Below are 20,627 nucleotides of genomic sequence, written 5' to 3'. Positions count from 1 at the left end.
AAATCTGAAGTGGCATCTTTTCTTATTCAGTCATTTTTAAAATCATTCTATCTTCAGTAATTAAACTAACTTATTTTTCCTGATTGTTTGCTATCGGTTCTCTCAATCATAGAACTGGCCTGTGTCATCATTCATCCCACATGTAATGATGAGGCAAGAACTGTAATTAATAAATTTGTCATATAATAAAATGATATGTTGTGCAGTAACTCATCTGCCATGTAGAGCTTCTGGCACTAACCTCCCAGCACCACGAAAGAGTCCAATAAAGCCTCTTGTAATCACCTTGTGCCCCACTGACTGTTCATGCACATTTAATTTAATCAATAACTATAGGATGTGTTGTTTATTCTTTTAAGGGAGCATAAGAAACCTGAATATTCTTAACTTAGAGCAGCTCGCTGGTAGTCAGTCAATTAGCATTGCAAACCATTAGACTGAAACTAGCAAAATACGCATATATAACAAGTGAAATATTAAACGTGTATGTGCAACACGGTGAAGCCTTGTTTGCGCACGCCTCCTTCTGTGGGCTCTTAAGTCACGTGACGATATCTAGAACCAAAATGGCCGCTATTGTATTTTGACGTATAATAGCTAGCTACTTTTCTTTTTGTTTCATTCTTGGTAGAAAACAAACAAACCAGAGGCTTTTTGGGGGAACTGTATCTTGCCACCCTCCGTATACTGGTGTCCTAGTTTTTATCTTGAAGACAATCAAGACTGACACATATTCGTTGAACGAGTTAGACTATGCATATTTAGTTCTAATATAGGCTAGCTAGCTGGCTCTGGCTGGCACACAGTAAAGCAGTTGATAGTGAAATAGCTAGTTAACTTAGCTGCGATGGAGGAATTGAGCGCAGATGAGGTAAGGTGACAATGAAAAAATGCTCAAAATTAAAAGCGTGGCTCTATTTTACTAACATAACAATTTACACTTAGTTTTGCAAAGTCTTTCCTTTCCCTCGGGCTTCAAGTCAAATGGTGTTGCTACTAGCCGACATGCTATTAGAGCTAACTCAGCGGCTAGCTCAGTCTAAATTGAAGAAATGCATTCGCGAAAGAAATCGCACGTTTCTCAACACCATAACACACAAGTACGTGTCAGCCAACCCAGCACGTAAGGTGCTTATTTACGATAGACAGTTAATATAACGAAGTGAACGAACTTGAAGCTGAATGTGGATGTTGGTGTCACCGTTGCTAGTACGCTAATTTATTTTAGCCAGAGGAGCTCAATGCTAACTAGCTAACGTAATACTAGAGGCTGTGTACAAGCTGGCCCGTGGATAACATTGTTTTCGTGTAAATAACTATTTTTTTATAAACATACTAAATCATTTTCCTCCTTGCAGATGTCTTCATTGTGTTTTATTTTTACAGATTAGGTCACATTTTGCTTGTTGGTTTGATTTGGCATATCTCCTTGCGGTAAGCTAGCTTGACAGTTGCTAATGTTGTTTTGCTAACAGTCAAAAATTAGCCCGTGAGACGACTCAGCATAAAAAAAACACACCGGGCCACCATTGTGCAATCAACTGTGGGCCGACTATGTGGTCACTGAGCAGTACCCCTTGAATTGCACACAGTCTTTTATAAAGTATTCTCTCTTTGCAACCTTATACCCGTATTTAGCTACTCGATCAACTCGCAACCGAGTATGCAGTTGATTTACTGTAGTTGTTAAGGTCTTTGGATGAGTTGTGACGATCAGTGCCCACATCTGACTTTGTTCGTAATGTAGATTGTGTTGTATCTGTTCGATAAGGCCTGTCTTTCAAATTTAAGACCATGTTACTCCAAAAGCGGTGAATGAAAACTGATCAGTGCTTTAATTGTGTGTCTTTTGTTTGGGGGCTATTAATCAAATATTGAAAATTAACATCACATTGCGTTTCTTATTTTCCAAAGGCTAACTGTGCCAGTCATTTATCCTTAAAAAATATGGCTAATCATTAAATTTAATATATGTATATAGTATTGATAAAATGCAAGCTCATAATAGGCTGTACCTAGTACTTTGAGTGAATGTGTAAATCTGCTGGTATATTCATTAAAGATTCGCAGAAGGCGACTGGCGCGACTGGCAGGGGGACAGACTTCACAGCCCAATACCCCTCTCAGCACACCCCTGACATCCCCACAGAGAGAGACTCCACCCGGACCCCTTCATGGACCCTCAGGCGCCCCACCCCAGCCCCTTCCACCAGCTGCCTCCCAATCATTGGGGCTCAGTGTCCACAATGGTACCCCTGCCACATCCCCTATGGGCACCTCTGGTAAGAACTTAATATGATCTACAGGTCTTGGGATGTATTAGTCCAGTTTGTCATAATTACTGTTATTGCAGGCAATACTAGTTGCTTTGCCTGATTGTCACCACAGAGTTGTTGTTAACCTATTGTGTTATCTATAGTCTAACCCCATCATCCTACTCAAATTGTCCTGTAATACTTGGTCTCTGAGGCTTGGAAGTTAAATTGCCTTGGTTGTTTGAGTCTGAGCATAACACTGAAAGGGACCTTTTATATCTGTGATGTTGATATTTAAAGAGCACAAGAACCAGTCCTAAATCCTGAATGAGATCAATACAAGCAGCAGTAGATTTTTACAATGCCCCTGTGTAATACCAGGTGTAGGCCCTGCTGTACAAAGTGAGAATTGATGCTTTCACTCGTGCGCTGCTCTAGAAAATGCACTAGCCATGTATAGATGCAGTGACAGTTTCCTGCAATTGTTTGTTGGTATGCATAGAATTGGTGGTGGTGTTGCTATACAAAGGTACCTTTTTAGGGCTTTTAGGGCCACTGCCGCTTTTCATAATAGGTTAAAATTTGGGATTTTCTTTGTTGCAGTTAAGCAAACCTACACTGCATGTCATTGTGTTTGTTATGAATATTCTAATTGACACAACCAGGGTACATAGTGTTTATTTGACTCAACAGTTGGTAATGATATGATTGTTGTGCATCCAGGAGAGAGTTGTTAATTCCAGGCCTTCATCCACAGTAAGATCCTGGGTGTTAATCTGCTTTCTCTCTACGTGTTTGAAGTAATTAGGGCTTGTAATGGTATGGCACACCATGTTGTTCCAATAGGTGGTCAGTTTGCTTTAATAACAAGAACAATAATTATAACTACAGACAAGAAAGTCTATTAAAAATGCAAAACCATACTGTACAAGACTAAAAGAGAGGCATCATAATAGGATAACATAAAATTAAAAACCAGGAAAAACATGACAGAATAAAATCCAACAAAGCATAAGAAAAAACAAAGAAATGTATTACAGCCATAACATTTTAAGAGGAGTACAAAAATGATAGTCTTTATCAACCTTTTCTCCTTTTCGAGCAGTCTAGACTTCTAGAAAAAACAGAAAATGCAAACAAACTTGAAACTTGCCATCCAACTTGAAGCCATGCCTACAATATAAGCCCTATTCCAGTAACAAAAGGAAAACTGCTTATTTAAGACTTTAATCAAAATGTTATGATACACCTGCGTCCTTTTTGTGCTTCAAAGGTGCTCTGTTATAATGTTTTGCTTTTGCAGGGGTTGCATATGGTAGTCAGAGCAGCGAGGGTGTCAGTTCCCTGTCCAGCTCCCCCTCAAACAGCCTTGAGACCCAGTCCCAGAGTTTGTCCCGATCGCAGAGCATGGACATTGACACTGCCTCCTGTGATAAGAGGTAAGAGTTTTTCTGCTGGCATATTGTATGACACTATTCAAAGGCTTTATAAGCCCCATGAAATGACAATGTAAAACAATACTCTACTTAAAATCTATTTCTTGATTATCAAATACTTCTCTCTTGTGGGCTTGGAAGGTTGGTGTGTGTGTGTTTTTTAAATTCCTGTTTCACACCAAAAAAACAATAATGGTACAGTTATTCAAAAAATTACCTCATTAATGCAATGAATCTCTGTATCTTTCAATATAAAGTTGTAACCATATTGACTTGAACATTATAGTAAAAAAATATACAGTTTTATTTATCACATGCTTTACAAGATCTGGTAATTAAGCTTGTTGTAAAAGAGATGAGACTAATGTGACACTTCACATGGAACATTGAGGCTTGATTGTGAGCATGGTCTGCTTAGGGATGAAGAGATTTACAAAGCACAGTGCCTCTCTGTTTTATTCCAGCATGTCCCAGGTGGATGTGGACTCAGGGATAGAGAACATGGAGGTGGAGGACAGCGATCGGAGAGAGAAGAGGAATTTGACTGAAAAGGTAAACAGCAGCAGAGAACATTACTCAAACAGGAGAGTCTTTCATCTTTTATTCCTTTGCCTACTCGACTTTGTTCATGTCAATCTTGAGTTTTTAAATGAGTAAAAATAAAAGCAGTCTTTGGGTATTTACAGGACTTTCCATTGACTCTCATTCTTAGTTTCACACTCATGTATTTCAGTTCACTGATACATACCTGTGTCTTGATAGACCAGAGAGGGATCATGAGATAATGAGTATCATGAGAATCAAAGTAATGAGAGTCCTTTTGACGTTTACACTGTGAATGGCTCTAGAGTGTGATCAAACCTTTGCTGATGTCTCTATTTCTGCACCTCAGGAAACCTCTTCAAACTCAGATGTCTCTGAAGAACAGGCTCTGCAGCTCATCTCTAAGATCCTCCGCGTATCGTGGAAGGAGCAGGATAGAGATGTCATCTTTCTCCCTTCTCTGGCTGCAGAGTTCCACCAGAATCCTAAAGATGGTATGTGACTGAATAGCGTCTTTATCTCTGTCACCATAGCAAGCTGATCGGCCGTGCCCTCTGTGAAAAGGGAATGTTTTATTTTAAAACTGATAGATTCCTGTATATTATATATTCCTGTAACTTGACTGTTTGATTTTATTTATTTTTATTATTATTTTTTTCCCCCTGTAGCATACTCTGACTTCAAAGACCTGATCGGACAGATCCTGATGGAAGTCTTAATGATGTCCACCCAGTCACGTGTCCACAACCCCTTTGCCAGCTTGACCGCCACCTCTCAGCCAATTGCAGCAGCCAAATCTCCCGACCATCGTCTGACGCTGGTGCAGCCCTCCAGCCTAGGTGGCAGTCCCATGGGCCCTAGTGCAGGGTCCTTTGGAGCCAGCTCTCTGTCTAGGCAAGTACCTTGACTCAGTATTATGAGCTCTGACCAATCAAGGCACTGGATTGGTTGTAATAAACACTTGTCTTTGGAAGTGGTTAATGGTTGGAAGCTGCCATGTGTATTTTTTCCCTAGTCTTTATGGTTTTGCTTTGATGATTATTTGTTTTTGTTTGTTTTTTTTTAAAGACATTTTTGCCTGATTATTTTTGCCAATGATCGTCTTATCGATGTTGTCCACAGTCTGTATGGGTGTGGTAGTCCTCACCCAATGGCTTTGGATGCGGCAAAGAGGACTTCTCCGTCTCTCCCCACCCCTACTACACCTTCTGCACCTTCTACACCCTCTACCCCACAATTCATTGTTCCGCCCAGCCCACCCGTTACTGCTACTCCAAGACACCCCCTCAACCCACCATCTGCCCCCATGCCCATCTCCCAACGCTATCGGCCTTACTCTGTCGCCTCTCCCTGGGGGGCTCCTTCCCCATCTAGCTCGGGTCACAGAGGATTGGGTATCTTTGGACCCACTCCTAGCTCTGCAGGGCCCTCTGTCCCTCCCAACACCCCAGTTCCTGTGCCACCACCCAGCCCCCAGTCCCTCTCTTTGAGCTCACCTAGGGCTCGCAACCTACCCTCCTCTACACCACCTCTCATGGTGCCCCCTTCTCTCAGATCAAATACCCGACAGACCGCCTTTGGATCCAGGATCCCACCGTCTAGGTATCTCATCTGAAATTTGCGTATCAGTGTGTGATGCGCATGCCAGCAAATATACTAAAACCTTTTTGTGAACCACCAGACACTCTCTTTTAACTAAATCTTAGGCCAGATCCCTTTTGCTGTATATATTGATCCTTATATTAAGTTTCATGTAGTCAGTTCTCATCAACACAAGCTTATAATAATCTCAATTGAGTAACCTTTAGACTGCTCGTCTAAAAGTCAATGCACAACCTGATATTTTAGCATATCTATGTTTAAATCATAAGTTAAGATAAATAGATAATTCCAGCAGCAGTTGTAAAATATGTATAAAGAATCGGCCATTATAACATTAAAAGTATGTAACAGTATGTTGTCTGTTTAAAAATGCCCAAATGGTGATTACGATCTGGGGAATTAAAAATAAATATAATCAAACATTTTAAACTCCATAATATTTCAAACACATTACATGAAATTTAACAAAATTCTAATATATGGAGTGTTCACACAATTAACAGGCATTCTGGTTTCTTTATTTGCAGTATTGAGACTGCTTGTTGATAACGTATAAAATTTAAAAAATCTAACCCTTGTGCAAAGAACTAATCTTGCTTTAAAACTCTCAAGCAAATAAGATGGGCTCAACGCCTATTTGCATTGGCTTGCTCAACACAAGTTGTATGAGAGATAATGATACTCAGTTCAGTTATCTGTTGAAAAGATGTTCTGACAGTATATAAAAGCTGCAGACACAATGGCATTAATGAACATTTAAAAAACGGCAAGCATCCAACTTTCCAGCATCCTTTGCTCCCTTCTTCTTTCTTTTTTTCTCTTGACCTGTTACTGTTCCACATCTGTCTTCATGTTTTTTCAATTGCCTTCTGTCTCCTTGTGCTTGCACAACATCCTCATTTCTTCCATTCTTTCCCTTACTCCTCCTGTCTCTACCTCATCATGTTAGCCCCTTGTCGTTCCTGTTCTTTGCCCTATCTGACATGTCTCAGGACAGCAGTGACGAAGATTCTGAGGAGGAGGAGGATTTTGCGCGGGTTCAGTTTGGGTCCAGGTACACCGCTGCACGGTGTGTGCTAATGTGTGTATGCTTGCTCAGTGATGGGCCCACTGCATGTTCCAAAGGGCTCAGGAGGCTTACGACTAACGGTGCACAAACACACCAGGGGAGAGTTGTGAAAAATAAATTGACGGATGCCTAGCCATCTTTGAGAGCGCTTTACTTGTTTTGGTCATCAGAAGTTTAGTCGTAAGGTCTAGTAACTATTAACTTTTGATGTATAATGTGATGGTAAGTAATAAATACAGTATCAACAGAAGAAGATTAAAGTAGTTAATATGCTGTAAACCGCTGCAGGATGGAGAAATGTGTGAGAAATTATCCTGTATTCCATGAAACATTTCTCAGCCTATTTATTTCACATTTATCAGGTAAAGTTGATCGAATTTCATTTTTAATCTGTATGAATATCTGCAGTACACTTTAATGTACAAGATAATCTTGCACATCCCAGATAAATGATCCTCAACCCTGAAAGAGCATGTAAACTTACAGGGAAAATTTACAATACACTTTAATTTAGTATATCTTTTGATTTAGTATAGCATGAGGCTGTCAGGTATATGGCTAGTAGACCAGAATTGTGTGTTTAGGAATTTTCTGAATGGGCTAGATGTCAAAAAGGAAAGTCTTATTTCCTGCTCTTGGGCATTTCTACTGCTGCTTAGTTAAGTGTTTAGGTGAAGCTAGATTGTCTTCACAACAGCAAAAACAAAGGCTTTAATTAAAAGTTTTAGTGTAACTTGCATCTCATCTTTCTTCAGAATAAATGAATAGTTACATCGTTATTTAAGTTATTTATCAGTTTAATCTGTTGTGTTCATTTCATTATTAGCTTCAGGAATAGTTGTAACCCAGGGCAGCGGCGATATTCCGGCATTGCCTGTGTCCAATGGACAAATAGCAAGGTTCATTTTATTACCTCCTAAGGTTCATCGTGCTTTGAAGCAGCTCACGTGTACAGGTTTTGTGGTTACAGCTGACAACTAACAGCAATTTAAGCTTATGACACCACATTTGTCAGTTAAATGTGACAAGCTGAATCATAATATTGGCTTCAAAGACTTGAATATTTAATATTATGCAAACTCTTTCTTTTCTTTTTTTCTTTTCAAGAGCCCAGTACTGAGATTATGTAATGCTGTCACTAATGCCTTACAGTTTGTTTCTTTCAGGACCCTTGAGAATGAGTTTGTGCTTGTTAACCATACAGACATTATAATGTTTGATGCAGTACATCTCTCTGTGCTGTGATGTTTTCTTTTACTTAAAAAGCCCCTATCTCTCCTTGTTTCTGTGTTTACCTTCCTGTTTTCAGTCTTGGTGCATGTGGAGGAGGGATGTCCTGCGATTCACCCAGTGACCGCTTCACCATTGAAGCATGCAAAGAGACAGAGATGCTGAACTACCTCATTGAGCGTTTTGACAGTGTTGGCATGGAGGAGAGGAAAGCTCCCAAGGTAGCTGGCTGTTTGCAAGACAAAGAAATGTCTCAACCAGGTTTTTGTTTAGGAGATTGACGCTTACAAATATCATAAGAAGAAAACCCTTCAAGTGATTCTACCAAAGCATTAAGATTGTGATTTCATTTTTAGCCCGATAACCCTTCTGATAATAACGACTGATATTTCAGTTCACTTTTTAGCTTATTCACCATGTCTAAATTGGTTACAGAATGTCCTGAGGAAAGAAGAACAGTCTGTACTTCCGAGACTAGCTGCAGGCCAGTTGGTCTGGAAATGAGCGGAGGTTTTGCTCCTCAAAGAACACTGTGATTCAACAGAGTCTGGAGAGTTTCTGTGAAATTGTCAGCATACATTTTTATCACACCTCTAACCGTTTTCTCTCTTCTCGTCTCTTTTCTGTTTCACCCTCAGATGTGCAGCCAACCAAATGTCAGCCAGCTTCTCAGCAACATTCGCTCTCAGTGTATTTCTCATGTTGCTCTGGTCCTGCAAGGCACCATGACCCAGCCTCGGTAAGCAAGCAAGCAAGCAGCACACTGTGATAATCTTGGAAATATTTTTCTTATCCGTTATTATTTTGTTGTATATTCTGTTGCTCTTCCTTTCTGAGTTTCCATAGCAACTACTCTTTCACCTTGCCCACAGACACATTATTTATTTTCACTACAGTGCTTCTGTCTGCTTTCTACATATAGAAGCCCTCTCCAGCAGTCTCTGCTGGTACCTTATATGCTGTGTCGGAACCTTCCATATGGCTTTATTCAGGAGCTGGCACGCATTACCCACCAGGAGGAAGAAGTGTTCAGACAGGTGGGAAGCACGTCCATCCATTTTTGATACATGTTTATACTAATTCAGGGTCACTTTTTTTAAGCTGAAACCTATAGCAGCATACAGCGGCTCAGGAAGACACCACAAACGCACTCATTATGTCCTATGCACCAAGGGAACTACATGTACTCATGTTTATTCTGATTTTAAAAAATAAATAAGTCTGTGTCTAGAGGTAAGAATAAACCTATGAGGTAGTCGTTCATTGTACATTAATGTAATTGGAGTGATACATGGTTTATGTCTGTCACTCTAAAACACCTTCACAGTGATGAAGAAATTGCAGTAATTCAGGCAAATGTGCAATCCCCCACAACTTGATGGTGTGCTGCGATTTCAAAATTTCTCTTAGCACTAATGCATGACATGTTTACTATTGCTTGTGTGACGTTATTTTTCAGATCTTCATTCCCATCCTCCATGGGCTGGCTCTTGCAGTTAAAGAATGTTCTTTTGACAGTGACAACTTTAAATTCCCCCTCATGGTAAGGAGATGTTGTCCTGGTCTGATCTATACTATGGTACCAGGCAGGATATGCGACTTAATGAAGTTATAGTTACAGGGGATATCCAGTACAGCAGGGCTTAATGAGCCTGTCAGACAACCTGTCTACTTGACAGATAGACAGCTCCCGATGTATAGTATGTGTACTGTATGTGTGCAAACATCCTTAAATATACATACAATGGTGTTCCCATTGTGCTGCTTCTCCTCTTGGTATTACAATGGTTTTCTTGAAAATCTTGTCTAGAAATTTTGAGTAAAGCTGTAGCTGCTACTCACCAATTCATGCTAACATACACAATAATAAAAGTACCATAATCTGATTTGGGACATCTGTGATTATGGTGCATTTAGGTAATTCCTTTTCAAGAACATTATTTTCATTTGAGTATTATAAATTTGTTGTGGGCTGATTGTCAGAGAATGCAGTTGGTGGTGAATTGTTTATTACAAATGTAGCAACTAGTAATCTCAAACTTAAAATTGTAAAATATATCAAAGTCACACAAAAAATACATAATGTTACCTGATCGATCTGTAAACAAAACGCGACTTTGAAATATATCTCCATTAAAGATTTGCATCATCTTTCATTTCTACAGGCATTAGCTGAGCTTTGTGAAATCAAGTTTGGAAAGACTCACCCAGTGTGCAATTTGGTGAGTATACTGAAGTATTACTTAAGCTTAATTATGGCATTTATGTGTTCAACATTAATTCAATGCTCAAATTATTTAGTTCATGCATTTCTTCAATTTTGTCACCAAACACTTCCACCCTTCAAGTATTTCCTTGAAATGTGAATTTTATTTTTGAAAGTCTGGCTATTGTTTTCCTTGTTTTATACCTTCCTCATACCAACATGCCCAGTTGACATCAGCACGTAAAAAGATGTTGGGATTATTTTCTTCATGACAATACGACGTCTTCCTGCTTCACAGATGAAGGGCAAGACAAAATCCCCTGTAAATGGAAAAGGATATGACTATGCTTGACAATCTTTGAGATCAGAATTCTTTGAGTTTATATTAAGATCACTTAGTTTCCAGTTAACTCTGTGGTAATGGATAAATGTTAATTAGTTAACTCCATCACATTTATTTCAAGCCACATTTAGACGTTTAGCTTCTCTAACTGAGTTAAACTGAGTGAGCAGATAGGAATATTTTATTCAGTTCATTGTATTCCATGGTTGTTCGCTTTCACAGGTACCAACCTTTTGGTTATGGGATCGTTACTAGCACCACTAGACAATAAAATGTGTTAAATATCTGTGACTTGACAACACACACAAACCTGTGGACTCGTATGTAATATGCTCCTCTGTCATGGCTCCTCTGTGCAGGTAACGTCGCTCCCTCTATGGTGTCCCAAACCTCTTAGCCCTGGTTGTGGCAGAGAGATCCAGAGACTGTCCTACCTGGGAGCCTTCTTCAGCCTCTCTGTGTTTGCTGAGGATGATGTGAGATGTCTATTCAGTTAAATGAGTAACTGCAAATTGCCTACAATCTGGCACTATTGAATGTATACTCATTCTTTAAATTCCTGCCAAAAGCTGAGAAGTGTCTGAGAATGCAATTATTGCAATTATACTGAAGAAACAAAACTTGCAACCAGGAAAGTTGTTTGACGTGCAGATCATTTTTAATGTTTCTGTGTGTGTCTTTTCCTTTAGACCAAAGTAGGAGACAAATATTTCTCAGGCCCAGCCATCACCATGGAGAACACGAGAGTTGTCAGCCAGTCATTGCAGCACTACCTGGAGTCAGCAAGGGTGAGTCTCCACTTTAATATTTTTATTTAATAGCTTTTGTATTCTTTGTATCAAAAGAGAACAATGTGTTTAAGCTTAATGTCATCTTTTTCAGGGTGACCTGTTCAAAGTTCTCCATAATATCCTACTAAATGGAGAGACACGCGAGTTAGCTCTTAATTACATGGCAGCTTTAGTCAACTACAATGTGAAAAAAGCCCAGATGCAGGTGAGTTGTAAAAGTCATTCATTTAAACAAATGTTTTTAGGGTTACCAAACTTGCACATTGAGAAAAACAGTAGTGTAAAAACATATTCACTTTTACACCATGGCCTTATTATAAAAAAGGATTTTCACACAACTTGATTTATCATGAAACATAGAAAACTAGGGGGTCAAGAAAAGTTTTTAGAGAGTGAGTGCATGCATTTTTATTTTTTAGTATAAGCTCTGGTTTAGTTTTGTGCCACCTGAAGGTTAGATTTTTTTCTGAATTCAAATTTTAACAGGTGTATACCCCTGTTCTGTGATACACAATGCTATGGACATGTTTGGCATTGTTATAACCTAACCTTAAGTATGTTAACCATTTGAAATTATCTTTAGAAAATGAAATCTATTGTTATTGTTGTTGTAATTATTATTTAAAAATCTAAAATATAGAGATTTGTACAGTTCTTGGCACACCAGAGAATGACAAGAGTTCAGTTCATTTTTAAGAAGTTTGTAATTTAAATTTGAAATGTGAATGCATGAAAAATTGAGTATGCACCAATATACACCCATTGTGTCATCCGGACTTGTCAGTGAAAAATGTAGGAGGCACATTTCACTTTTTTGCTGACTTGTTCTCATTCAGTTTGTGTATATATACCTAATTTGTTCTTCCTCCCAGACTGATGACAAGCTGGTGTCTACAGACGGTTTCATGCTCAACTTCTTATGGGTGCTGCAACAGCTGAGCATGAAGATCAAGCTGGAGACAGTGGACCCTTATTACATTTTCCATCCACGCTGTCGTCTTGTTGTCAGCCTAGAGGAAACGCGTCTAAAGGCCACTATGGAGGAGCTCAAGAGCTGGCTGACGGAACTGCGTAAGTTGACATAAATGACAATACATGGATACATGATTGTGAGAGCTATAGGTAACATAATGTTTTAGAAGAAATGTTTTGTTCTTCAAATTAGAAGTGAGTAATTGGTACTATGCTTTGGTATTTCAGTAAAGCAGGTTGACTACATGGTTCATAAACTGCTGCCATTTTGAGAAATCTGTTAATTGCACATAGGGGATCCATTTAGCACATTTATCAGTTCTCGATGATTCATCAGTTTGTCAGATTTTTTTTCTTTCCACAAGTAATTGACTTAATTTGAGATGAATCATACTTGTTTCAGTATTCCTTCTGCTTTATGTGGAATCATCTACAAAATAACAGCAGCTACACATGCTGTATTGTATACAATTCATGTCACACGTTATGATTTGAAATAATAATAATTTTTTTTTTTTTTTTTAAAAACTTGGAAACATGACATAGTGTGGCATGATACACTAACACGATGGTAAAGGTAGTAAAGCTGATTTTTAACTGTAAAGAAATGGCAGATTGGTTCTGACTGATGGTGTTATGTGTTTCTGTACTGGAAATAATTAACATTATTTGCTCACACAAACAGATGAAGACCTCACCAAGTTCTCAGAACCCAAGTTCCCCACTGAGTGTTTCTTCTTTACGCTGCACACCCACCATTTGTCCATCCTGCCTGGCTGCAGGCGTTACATCCGTAGGTTGCGAGCCATCCGTGAACTGAATAGGTACGCACACACACACACACACACACGCACAGGTATTCAAGCATGCTTAGTCTATGTGGGTTAATTTTGGTGTGTTAACCCTGTTAGGACTGTAGAGGAGCTGAAGAACAGTGAAAGCCAATGGAAAGATTCTCCCCTGGCCAGTCGACACAGGGAGATGCTCAAGCGATGCAAAACCCAGCTCAAGGTCAGTTTAACATCCTTATAGATGCACCCACCGTCTTCCATCCATTTACCGGTTAAACCTTGAATATTGATTTAAAGGGATATGCAAATACTCATCCCTCAGTTCACTGTAACTAGACATTACAGGAGTTGTACCCAGAACTATCCTTAAACGTTGAAACGTGCAGGATTATATAACGGAGCATACTTACAGAGATTTGATCCTTATCACGTGTGACTTTGTCCTGTTAGAAACTGGTGCGAGCCAAAGCTTGTGCTGATGTGGGCCTTCTGGATGAGAACCTGCTCCGCAGATGTCTGCAGTTCTACAGTACAGTCATTCAGCTCATTCTCCGCATGGTGGACCCTTCCTACCCCAAGTGAGTTTCCCTGCCACTGACAGGCCATGTTTCTCATTGATGTGATATTGATGTAAAGGGAACAGATGTGGCAACACACAAAGGGACTTTTTTTTTTTCCCCAATCTTTTTGATATCTGTCATGCTTTGTTTCAGTTCAGAGTAAACTTTTAAAAAAAGTATGTGATTTTCATGTTTTATTTCTTCATCCCTTATGCAGCATTACCCTGCCACTGAATCCTGAGATTCCCAAAAGCTTTGCTGCTCTCCCCGAGTTCTACATTGAAGATGTGGCCGAGTTTCTGCTTTTTGTCGTGCAGTAAGTTCATAGTTCAGCCTTGGTCAACCATTTCTGAGCAATGAATTGTGGATGGCAGTAATACAATGTTGATACTGTATCATATTTGTACAAAAGAAAGGAAAATATGAGAAAAATATAGATATAAAACGTACAACACAAATTAATACATTTATCAATACACAATATGTGATGTATCAGTCACAAAAATCTGTCTACTGCATACAGAAGCCAAAGCCAGGAGTGAATAATAGGCATTTTTTCTCTCCTGCTTGTTTAATCCCTTCCTCCACCTTACCCTCCTCCTGTGGTCCAGGTATTCTCCCCAGGTTTTATATGAGCCGTGCGTCCAGGACATTGTCACCTTCTTGGTAGTGTTCATCTGCAGCCAGAACTACATCAGGAACCCCTACCTTATTGCCAAGTTGGTGGAGGTGCTGTTTGTCACCAACCCAGCTGTACAGCCTCGTACTCAGCGATTTTCTGAAATGATGGAGAACCACCCGTTGTCCATCAAACAGCTAGTCCCCGCCCTGATGAAGTTCTACACTGGTGAGTACTACATATACTGTAGTCCTAAACTGTCGTTGTACTGAATGGGATCTAGTGTGGATTGTATTCTGCAAAAGGGAATCATAAAGTAGTTCATAGTCCTTATGTAGCTGACAGATACGCATTTCTTTCTTGACTGTAAGATCCTTTTCTTTTTCATTACAAAACTGTCTCTGGTCAGATGTGGAGCATACCGGCGCCACCAGCGAGTTCTATGATAAGTTCACTATACGGTACCATATCAGCACTATTTTCAAGAGTCTCTGGCAGAATATTGCCCACCATGGCACCTTCATGGAGGAGTTCAAGTGAGTGTGCCTTTGATTAACTGTTTTGGTCAAGGAAAAATTTAGTTTTGGGCAAGTGGCTGTCTCATTTTGATCAATTCCAACCTAACCGGCTCTTTCATCTTCCTTTTGTTCTTACTCCCCTCTAGCTCTGGCAAGCAGTTTGTGCGCTACATCAACATGCTGATTAATGACACCACCTTCTTGTTAGACGAGAGCCTTGAGTCCCTGAAGCGTATCCACGAAGTTCAAGAAGAGATGAAGAACAAGGAGCACTGGGAGCAGCTACCTAGGGTCAGTGCTCAGCCTTCAAAGGTCTTACATTTATGTAACAGGTGTTACAATTTTACAAGCAGAAGAATTACTATTGAGCTTAATTTTTTTTTTTTTTAGCAATACAAACAGAATGTAAGCAATAAAAAGCAGTTTTAAATCCCAATGCTAATGCCATGTGTTATAGAATAGACTGGAGAGATGTTAACTTGCAAGCGTTCACTTCATCAAAACGTTTGTTTGATTAGTGTTGGACATGTGAGGATTAAAATACTGTGAATTGACAGTATAACACCATATCCATTAAAACTGGATGTAATTACACTGAATGACAGACTTTTGCTGAGGCATTCATATTTGTTGTGTTTTCAGGTACTTAAGTAATATTAAGTGCCCAAATGTGTATATCAGAGATATCAGAATAATCTGGATATTGACATGACCATAATTTACAAGTCGGAAACTCCAAATTATGATAACTCTGATATCACCTTAATGCAGCATTAACCTCCAAAATAAAGAGATAAAAAGTGAACCAGTAAAGACAACATACTGACAAAGGCTACAGGGGATATTGTGAGCTGAAGCATATTGTCACCTTAACTCACCACATTGATACTTGTGCTGAGATTTTTGAATTTAGTGGACAGCTGTTTGAAGAAACAGTGTTTTCCTGCCAACTTTCAGGAGCAGCAGCAGAGCCGCCAGTCCCAGCTGACTCAGGATGAGCGGGTGTCTCGCTCCTATCTGGCCTTGGCCACAGAGACGGTTGAAATGTTCCACATCCTCACCAAGCAGGTCCAGAAGCCTTTCCTCAGGCCTGTGAGTGTCGCTGCCCCCAGATGGACATTTTGTAAAATGGTCACACTTGCACATGACGTATTCTAGGCTCTATGATGAGAAATGCATTGTCATTTATACAATAACAGTTAATGTAAAGGCAACATTATCTGCCTGGACTGGACATTTTGACCCAGATAAGCTATTCTAAACAGTGCCTTCCTCTTCACACAGGAGCTGGGGCCTCGTTTAGCTGCCATGCTGAACTTTAACCTACAGCAGCTCTGTGGGCCCAAGTGTCGAGACCTGAAGGTGGAGAACCCCGAGAAGTATGGCTTTGAGCCCAAGAAGCTCTTAGACCAGCTGACGGACATCTACCTGCAGCTAGACTGTGCCCGCTTTGCTAAAGCAATTGCAGACGACCAGGTTGGCACTGATGGAGATAAAGTTCACAGTTAATCCCAAATATAGAATTTTAGAATACATGCTGACTCAAATGATAAAACACGAGTGGGACGTTGTTATGATGATACTGGTCATGAGAAAAGGCTACAGGCAATTTAGATCATTACAGTCACGGTCGTATTGCCTTTAAGACATCAGTATGAAAGCTCTGTTGTGCTCAGTGAACATTATAGTGTTCCACCCAATTCATCACAGCCACTAGTCAGAGGTCACCCGACTGATCATGAGTACCCACTTCTCCCCAAATAATGCAGGCAGGAAGCAGTTAGATAGTAAGTACTGTTGACTAGTTTGTTTTAATGTGTCAAGTGAAAAGTTTGATACATTCACTGTAACATGATGTGTTTATGTGGTACTGTGTCTGATGGAGTCAAGTCAGTTTTCACAAATCACAAATTTGCCTAAATGGCTTTTACAATCGCTACAGCGAACGACGCCCTCTGTCCTTGAATCAGGAGAAGAAAAACCGTCTTGTTTAGTGCTACGAATAATTGACTAAACACGAGGAAATATTATTTTCCATTCTGTGTTAATATTATTGGGTCTAAGCACCACAGACATCCACTTGAATGGACATTTTTGGTTTAAACTTTAACTGGCAAAGTAACATTTAAATATTGACTGTAGGCAGTTGACAATGTGAGATTTGTTTATGGAGAATACCTTTAATGATACAGTTCTAGCGGTATGCCAGTTAATTTTCTAATTTTCCACTATTGTAGTTTATATTGTAATGTTGGGAGTGTATATCATAGAAGTTATACATGAGGGAACCCAGCTCTTCCTTTTCTTGCTTGCTTTTCTCAGGCTATCTCACTGTGACAGCCTACGAAAAAGCGTGCAGACATAACTGACATAACATCTTGAATGTGACAGTAACACACAGTTAACGTACTGAACAATCGCATCAACTGAAAGACGCTCTTTTCCTGCTGCTCCCTAATGAATTTTCCCCGTCATTTGTTTCTGTGCAGCGGTCGTACAGCCGTGAGCTCTTTGAAGAAGTGATCTCAAAAATGAGGAAGGCTGGAATTAAGTCCTCCATCGCCATTGAAAAATTCAAACTGTTGTCGGAGAAGGTGGAGGAAATAGTCGCCAAGAACTCCCAGTCTGAAATGGACTACAGCGATGCACCTGACGAGTTCAAAGGTGTGTGTCTGTTAGCCCACGATGTTTTTAAGCATTATACTCAATTTTCTGTACAGTCCCCAATATTAGAGTCCCAGACCTACTTAGAAAACGAGTTTGCTCATCTCAGAATTATAAAAAGATTAATGCCTTGTTGAAATTCACAATAATTTCTCATGATGTATTAGTTGAATATCCACAATGAAAACTCAAAGGGCCTAGCTATCACATTGCTCTGTTTCCAGCAGCGTCATACCAACATCTTTAAAGACAGTTTTTAAATGAATTAGTAATGTTAAATTTAAAAAATATATATATATTTTTTTTTTTTGCTGTGTGTGTGGTTACTTTAGCCACATCTAGCAAGTCACTGAATCTTTGGACCCAAGTAGATAGTCACTTAGCTTAGAATCCTGGTGTGACCTCTGGTCAGTCAGTGCAGACGGACAGGATCTTCAAGAGCCTCTGTTGCTGTTAAGTTCCAGACATTTGCAGGGGATTTTGTAGCTCATAGAGGTCATATAGACAGCTTAGAGCAGGGCTATCATATAACCACAGACTTAATATAATCTAGTAAGGGAACGTGGCCCACATACCTCCTTTGATTCCCAGATATGCCGGCCAACCCACCACAGTTGATGGGAGTGTGCCATACAGGAGGCTTGAGTATCAACTTTCTATGTGGTTAAAATCTCCCATGCCAGGTTTTATTTTTGTAATGCACAGGTCCTACTGTAACGACCTTGTGACATTTCAGCATAGGGCGAACCTTACTGAATGCTTATTGAATATTTATTGGATAATTTCTTAACAGGTGTTTTGTTAGGTGCACCAATATTGCTGTGATAGAAAACACACTTTTTTCAGCAGTTGGTTGTGCATGACATGTGTTTGACATGCCATACATGTTAGTCATAGAATTTTTTTTATTTTTTATTTTTTAGCATTTTTCTTGAAGAAAAGTGTTTTAATTTAGTTTGTTTTATTTATTTATTTATTTATTTATTTATTTATTTTAACTGTAAGTATTTACTCTTAATTCAGAGACAATAGCAAAAGCCAGAGGGTAGATCAGCTAGCAGAAGCCCCTGTTCAGATCTATACACAATTTTTGAATAGTAACCCCTCTCCGAACACAGGTTGCAGCCTGTTGAGCAGGCTATGATGTTTCTTTTGCCTCTTTAAAGAAAGAAAAAGGAAAATGAGATATAATAACAATATGACAATAGCATTCACTGTGATAAAAGAGAGGTGCCAGTTCTGCTGCTGGTAAAACTCAATTTCTGTGCAGCACAGAAGCATAAAACCAGGATAGTCAGTCAAAAGTTGTTGGTTATTGTTTTGGGAGTGTTTGTGTCTTAAATCTGTGTAAAATGTACATGTAACTATGTTATGACAGACCCTCTGATGGACACACTGATGACTGACCCTGTGATCCTGCCTTCGGGGAACATCATGGACCGTTCCACCATCCTACGCCATCTGCTCAACTCCCCCACTGATCCCTTCAATAGGCAGCCACTCACAGAGAGCATGCTGGAATCAGGTAACCCTACCATGATGCATTATGACCAGTAATTACATGTAAAGCTCTTCTGTTCAAGGTAGGCGAGAGCAAGTGCAAAAGTCTATTTCTTATAAGAAACAGCAAAGCAAATGTTGGATTGTGAACGTCAGTTTCTTAGCTGCTCCTCACAATCTGTTTTTAATTCTACAGTCCCTGAGCTGAAGGAGAGGATCCATGCCTGGATGAGAGAGAAGCAGGGTGGTCGGCCTGTCTAAGGATCACATGTTGCCAGCGTCTGGCCTGCTAACCATCATTAAGGGATCTGTCCAAATCGCCTGAATTCAGTGTCACTACTACCAATGAGAACAAAAAACATTTTGAATGGGGGGGGACGGGGAGGAGACCTGATTTGAATTTTTTTTTATTTGCATTTACCCTTTCTGTCTCAAACCATTATCATGGTTCTAAAAACAAAACATAATAAAGTTAAGACTTTTAAGTTTTTTCTCATGAGTTTGTGTATATATATATCAAAATATATACATATATTTAACAAAAGTTAGTTAATGCATTATGATGCCGCAAGAATAAGTTTCCACCAACAGTTTTACCAGCGAGGCGCATACATTCACTTCATTGATCGTTTTCCTTTAGTGTTCTCAATTTGTAATACTGTGTATGTTGGCTTCATTAAAGACCTATAATTAGACTGGCACTTAGTGGAGCGCATACCTTCCGCCAAGGCGAAAATACCCTATCTCGCCATGTTAAGGAAAGTGATTTTTAAAAAAAAAAAAAAAAAAAAAGGGAAAAAATAGATTCCTGAATCAGCCCCTTTAACTGGAGCCGCACCAAAATTTAACAGGTTCTACCCTGGGTTCTTCCCTCAGCCCTGGGCTCTTCCCTTCCCTCAGGCTGAGTTTTCATTATGAAGACTGTGGCAATGATCAACGTGAGTCCACACAATATATGCTGGTGTCCCAGAGCTAACACATGCACAGTTTATACTTATAGAAGAAGTTCAGAACATGGAATATCTATTAAGGATGTAGCTGAAAGTAAACTAATCCTAATGTTAGCTTCCTTTTGAGTACAGTAGGAAGATGAGCAGTGGTTTACCAAAATACACTCTGATCAGTTGTTCCTTTTAGTCACGTTTTCCCTGCTGACTTCAATAAACTGAATTTGTGCGTGCATGGCCTCAAGTCCAGAACCTCCTAAGCGCCTCATGGACAAATAACCCTCTTTTAGGTGTAGTGAAAGGACCATGAGAGAATGTAGCATGACCACCAGAAACACCATCGTAGGAGCACACCATTAAAAGTCTGTTCTGGAGAGCCACTGATATCTCACCTCAAGATGGTCTCTTTCAAATGGCACTGTACCTAACTTGACCTTGCTGACCTTAACTGTACAGGAAATGATTTCCTTTAACCACATACCTGTTTTGGAAGCTAGGATTTTGAACTGAAATAAATGATGATGCACATTATTTCACAACTCGTCACTGTTTTTTTTCCTCAGCTTGATACTTTAGTGGTT

The 20,627-nt window shown here is 39.6% G+C and overlaps 1 protein-coding gene across 3 annotated transcripts; it reads left to right on the top strand.

The window, feature by feature from the left end:
• The first annotated feature begins 522 nt into the window (after positions 1–522).
• On the top strand, positions 523–20,577 carry ube4b (ubiquitination factor E4B, UFD2 homolog (S. cerevisiae)). 3 transcript variants are annotated; one of them, XM_040152841.1, is made up of 29 exons: positions 523–871; positions 2,063–2,282; positions 3,559–3,694; positions 4,156–4,243; positions 4,584–4,728; positions 4,903–5,128; positions 5,357–5,836; positions 6,786–6,890; positions 8,215–8,356; positions 8,774–8,874; positions 9,058–9,172; positions 9,595–9,678; positions 10,301–10,357; positions 11,044–11,160; positions 11,374–11,472; positions 11,567–11,680; positions 12,348–12,546; positions 13,133–13,271; positions 13,359–13,458; positions 13,689–13,816; positions 14,016–14,114; positions 14,410–14,645; positions 14,827–14,953; positions 15,082–15,226; positions 15,893–16,027; positions 16,220–16,411; positions 17,425–17,599; positions 18,978–19,124; positions 19,296–20,577. In XM_040152841.1, exons 1-29 carry the CDS (start codon positions 848–850, stop codon positions 19,358–19,360), a joined length of 4,140 nt encoding a protein of 1,379 aa, XP_040008775.1. In that variant the 5' UTR covers positions 523–847; the 3' UTR covers positions 19,361–20,577. The 3 variants fall into 3 exon arrangements, with proteins under 3 accessions (XP_040008775.1, XP_040008773.1, XP_040008774.1); XM_040152839.1 differs by lacking the exon at positions 6,786–6,890 and having other exon boundaries at positions 524–871; XM_040152840.1 differs by lacking the exons at positions 5,357–5,836; positions 6,786–6,890 and having other exon boundaries at positions 527–871.
• The last annotated feature ends 50 nt before the right edge of the window (positions 20,578–20,627 follow it).

This window comes from Xiphias gladius, chromosome 18 (assembly GCF_016859285.1).
Source record: "Xiphias gladius isolate SHS-SW01 ecotype Sanya breed wild chromosome 18, ASM1685928v1, whole genome shotgun sequence".
In the NCBI taxonomy this organism is placed as follows: Eukaryota; Metazoa; Chordata; class Actinopteri; order Istiophoriformes; family Xiphiidae; genus Xiphias; species Xiphias gladius.
This window is presented reverse-complemented; position numbering and strand designations above follow the sequence as displayed.

Coding starts and splice junctions, on each gene's coding strand:
- ube4b (XM_040152841.1), top strand. CDS start 848: ATGGAGGAATTGAGCGCAGATGAG. Junction 5,129..5,356: donor GGAGCCAGCTCTCTGTCTAG/GCAAGTACCTTG, acceptor TGTTGTCCACAG/TCTGTATGGGTGTGGTAGTC. Junction 11,161..11,373: donor CTGTGTTTGCTGAGGATGAT/GTGAGATGTCTA, acceptor CTTTTCCTTTAG/ACCAAAGTAGGAGACAAATA.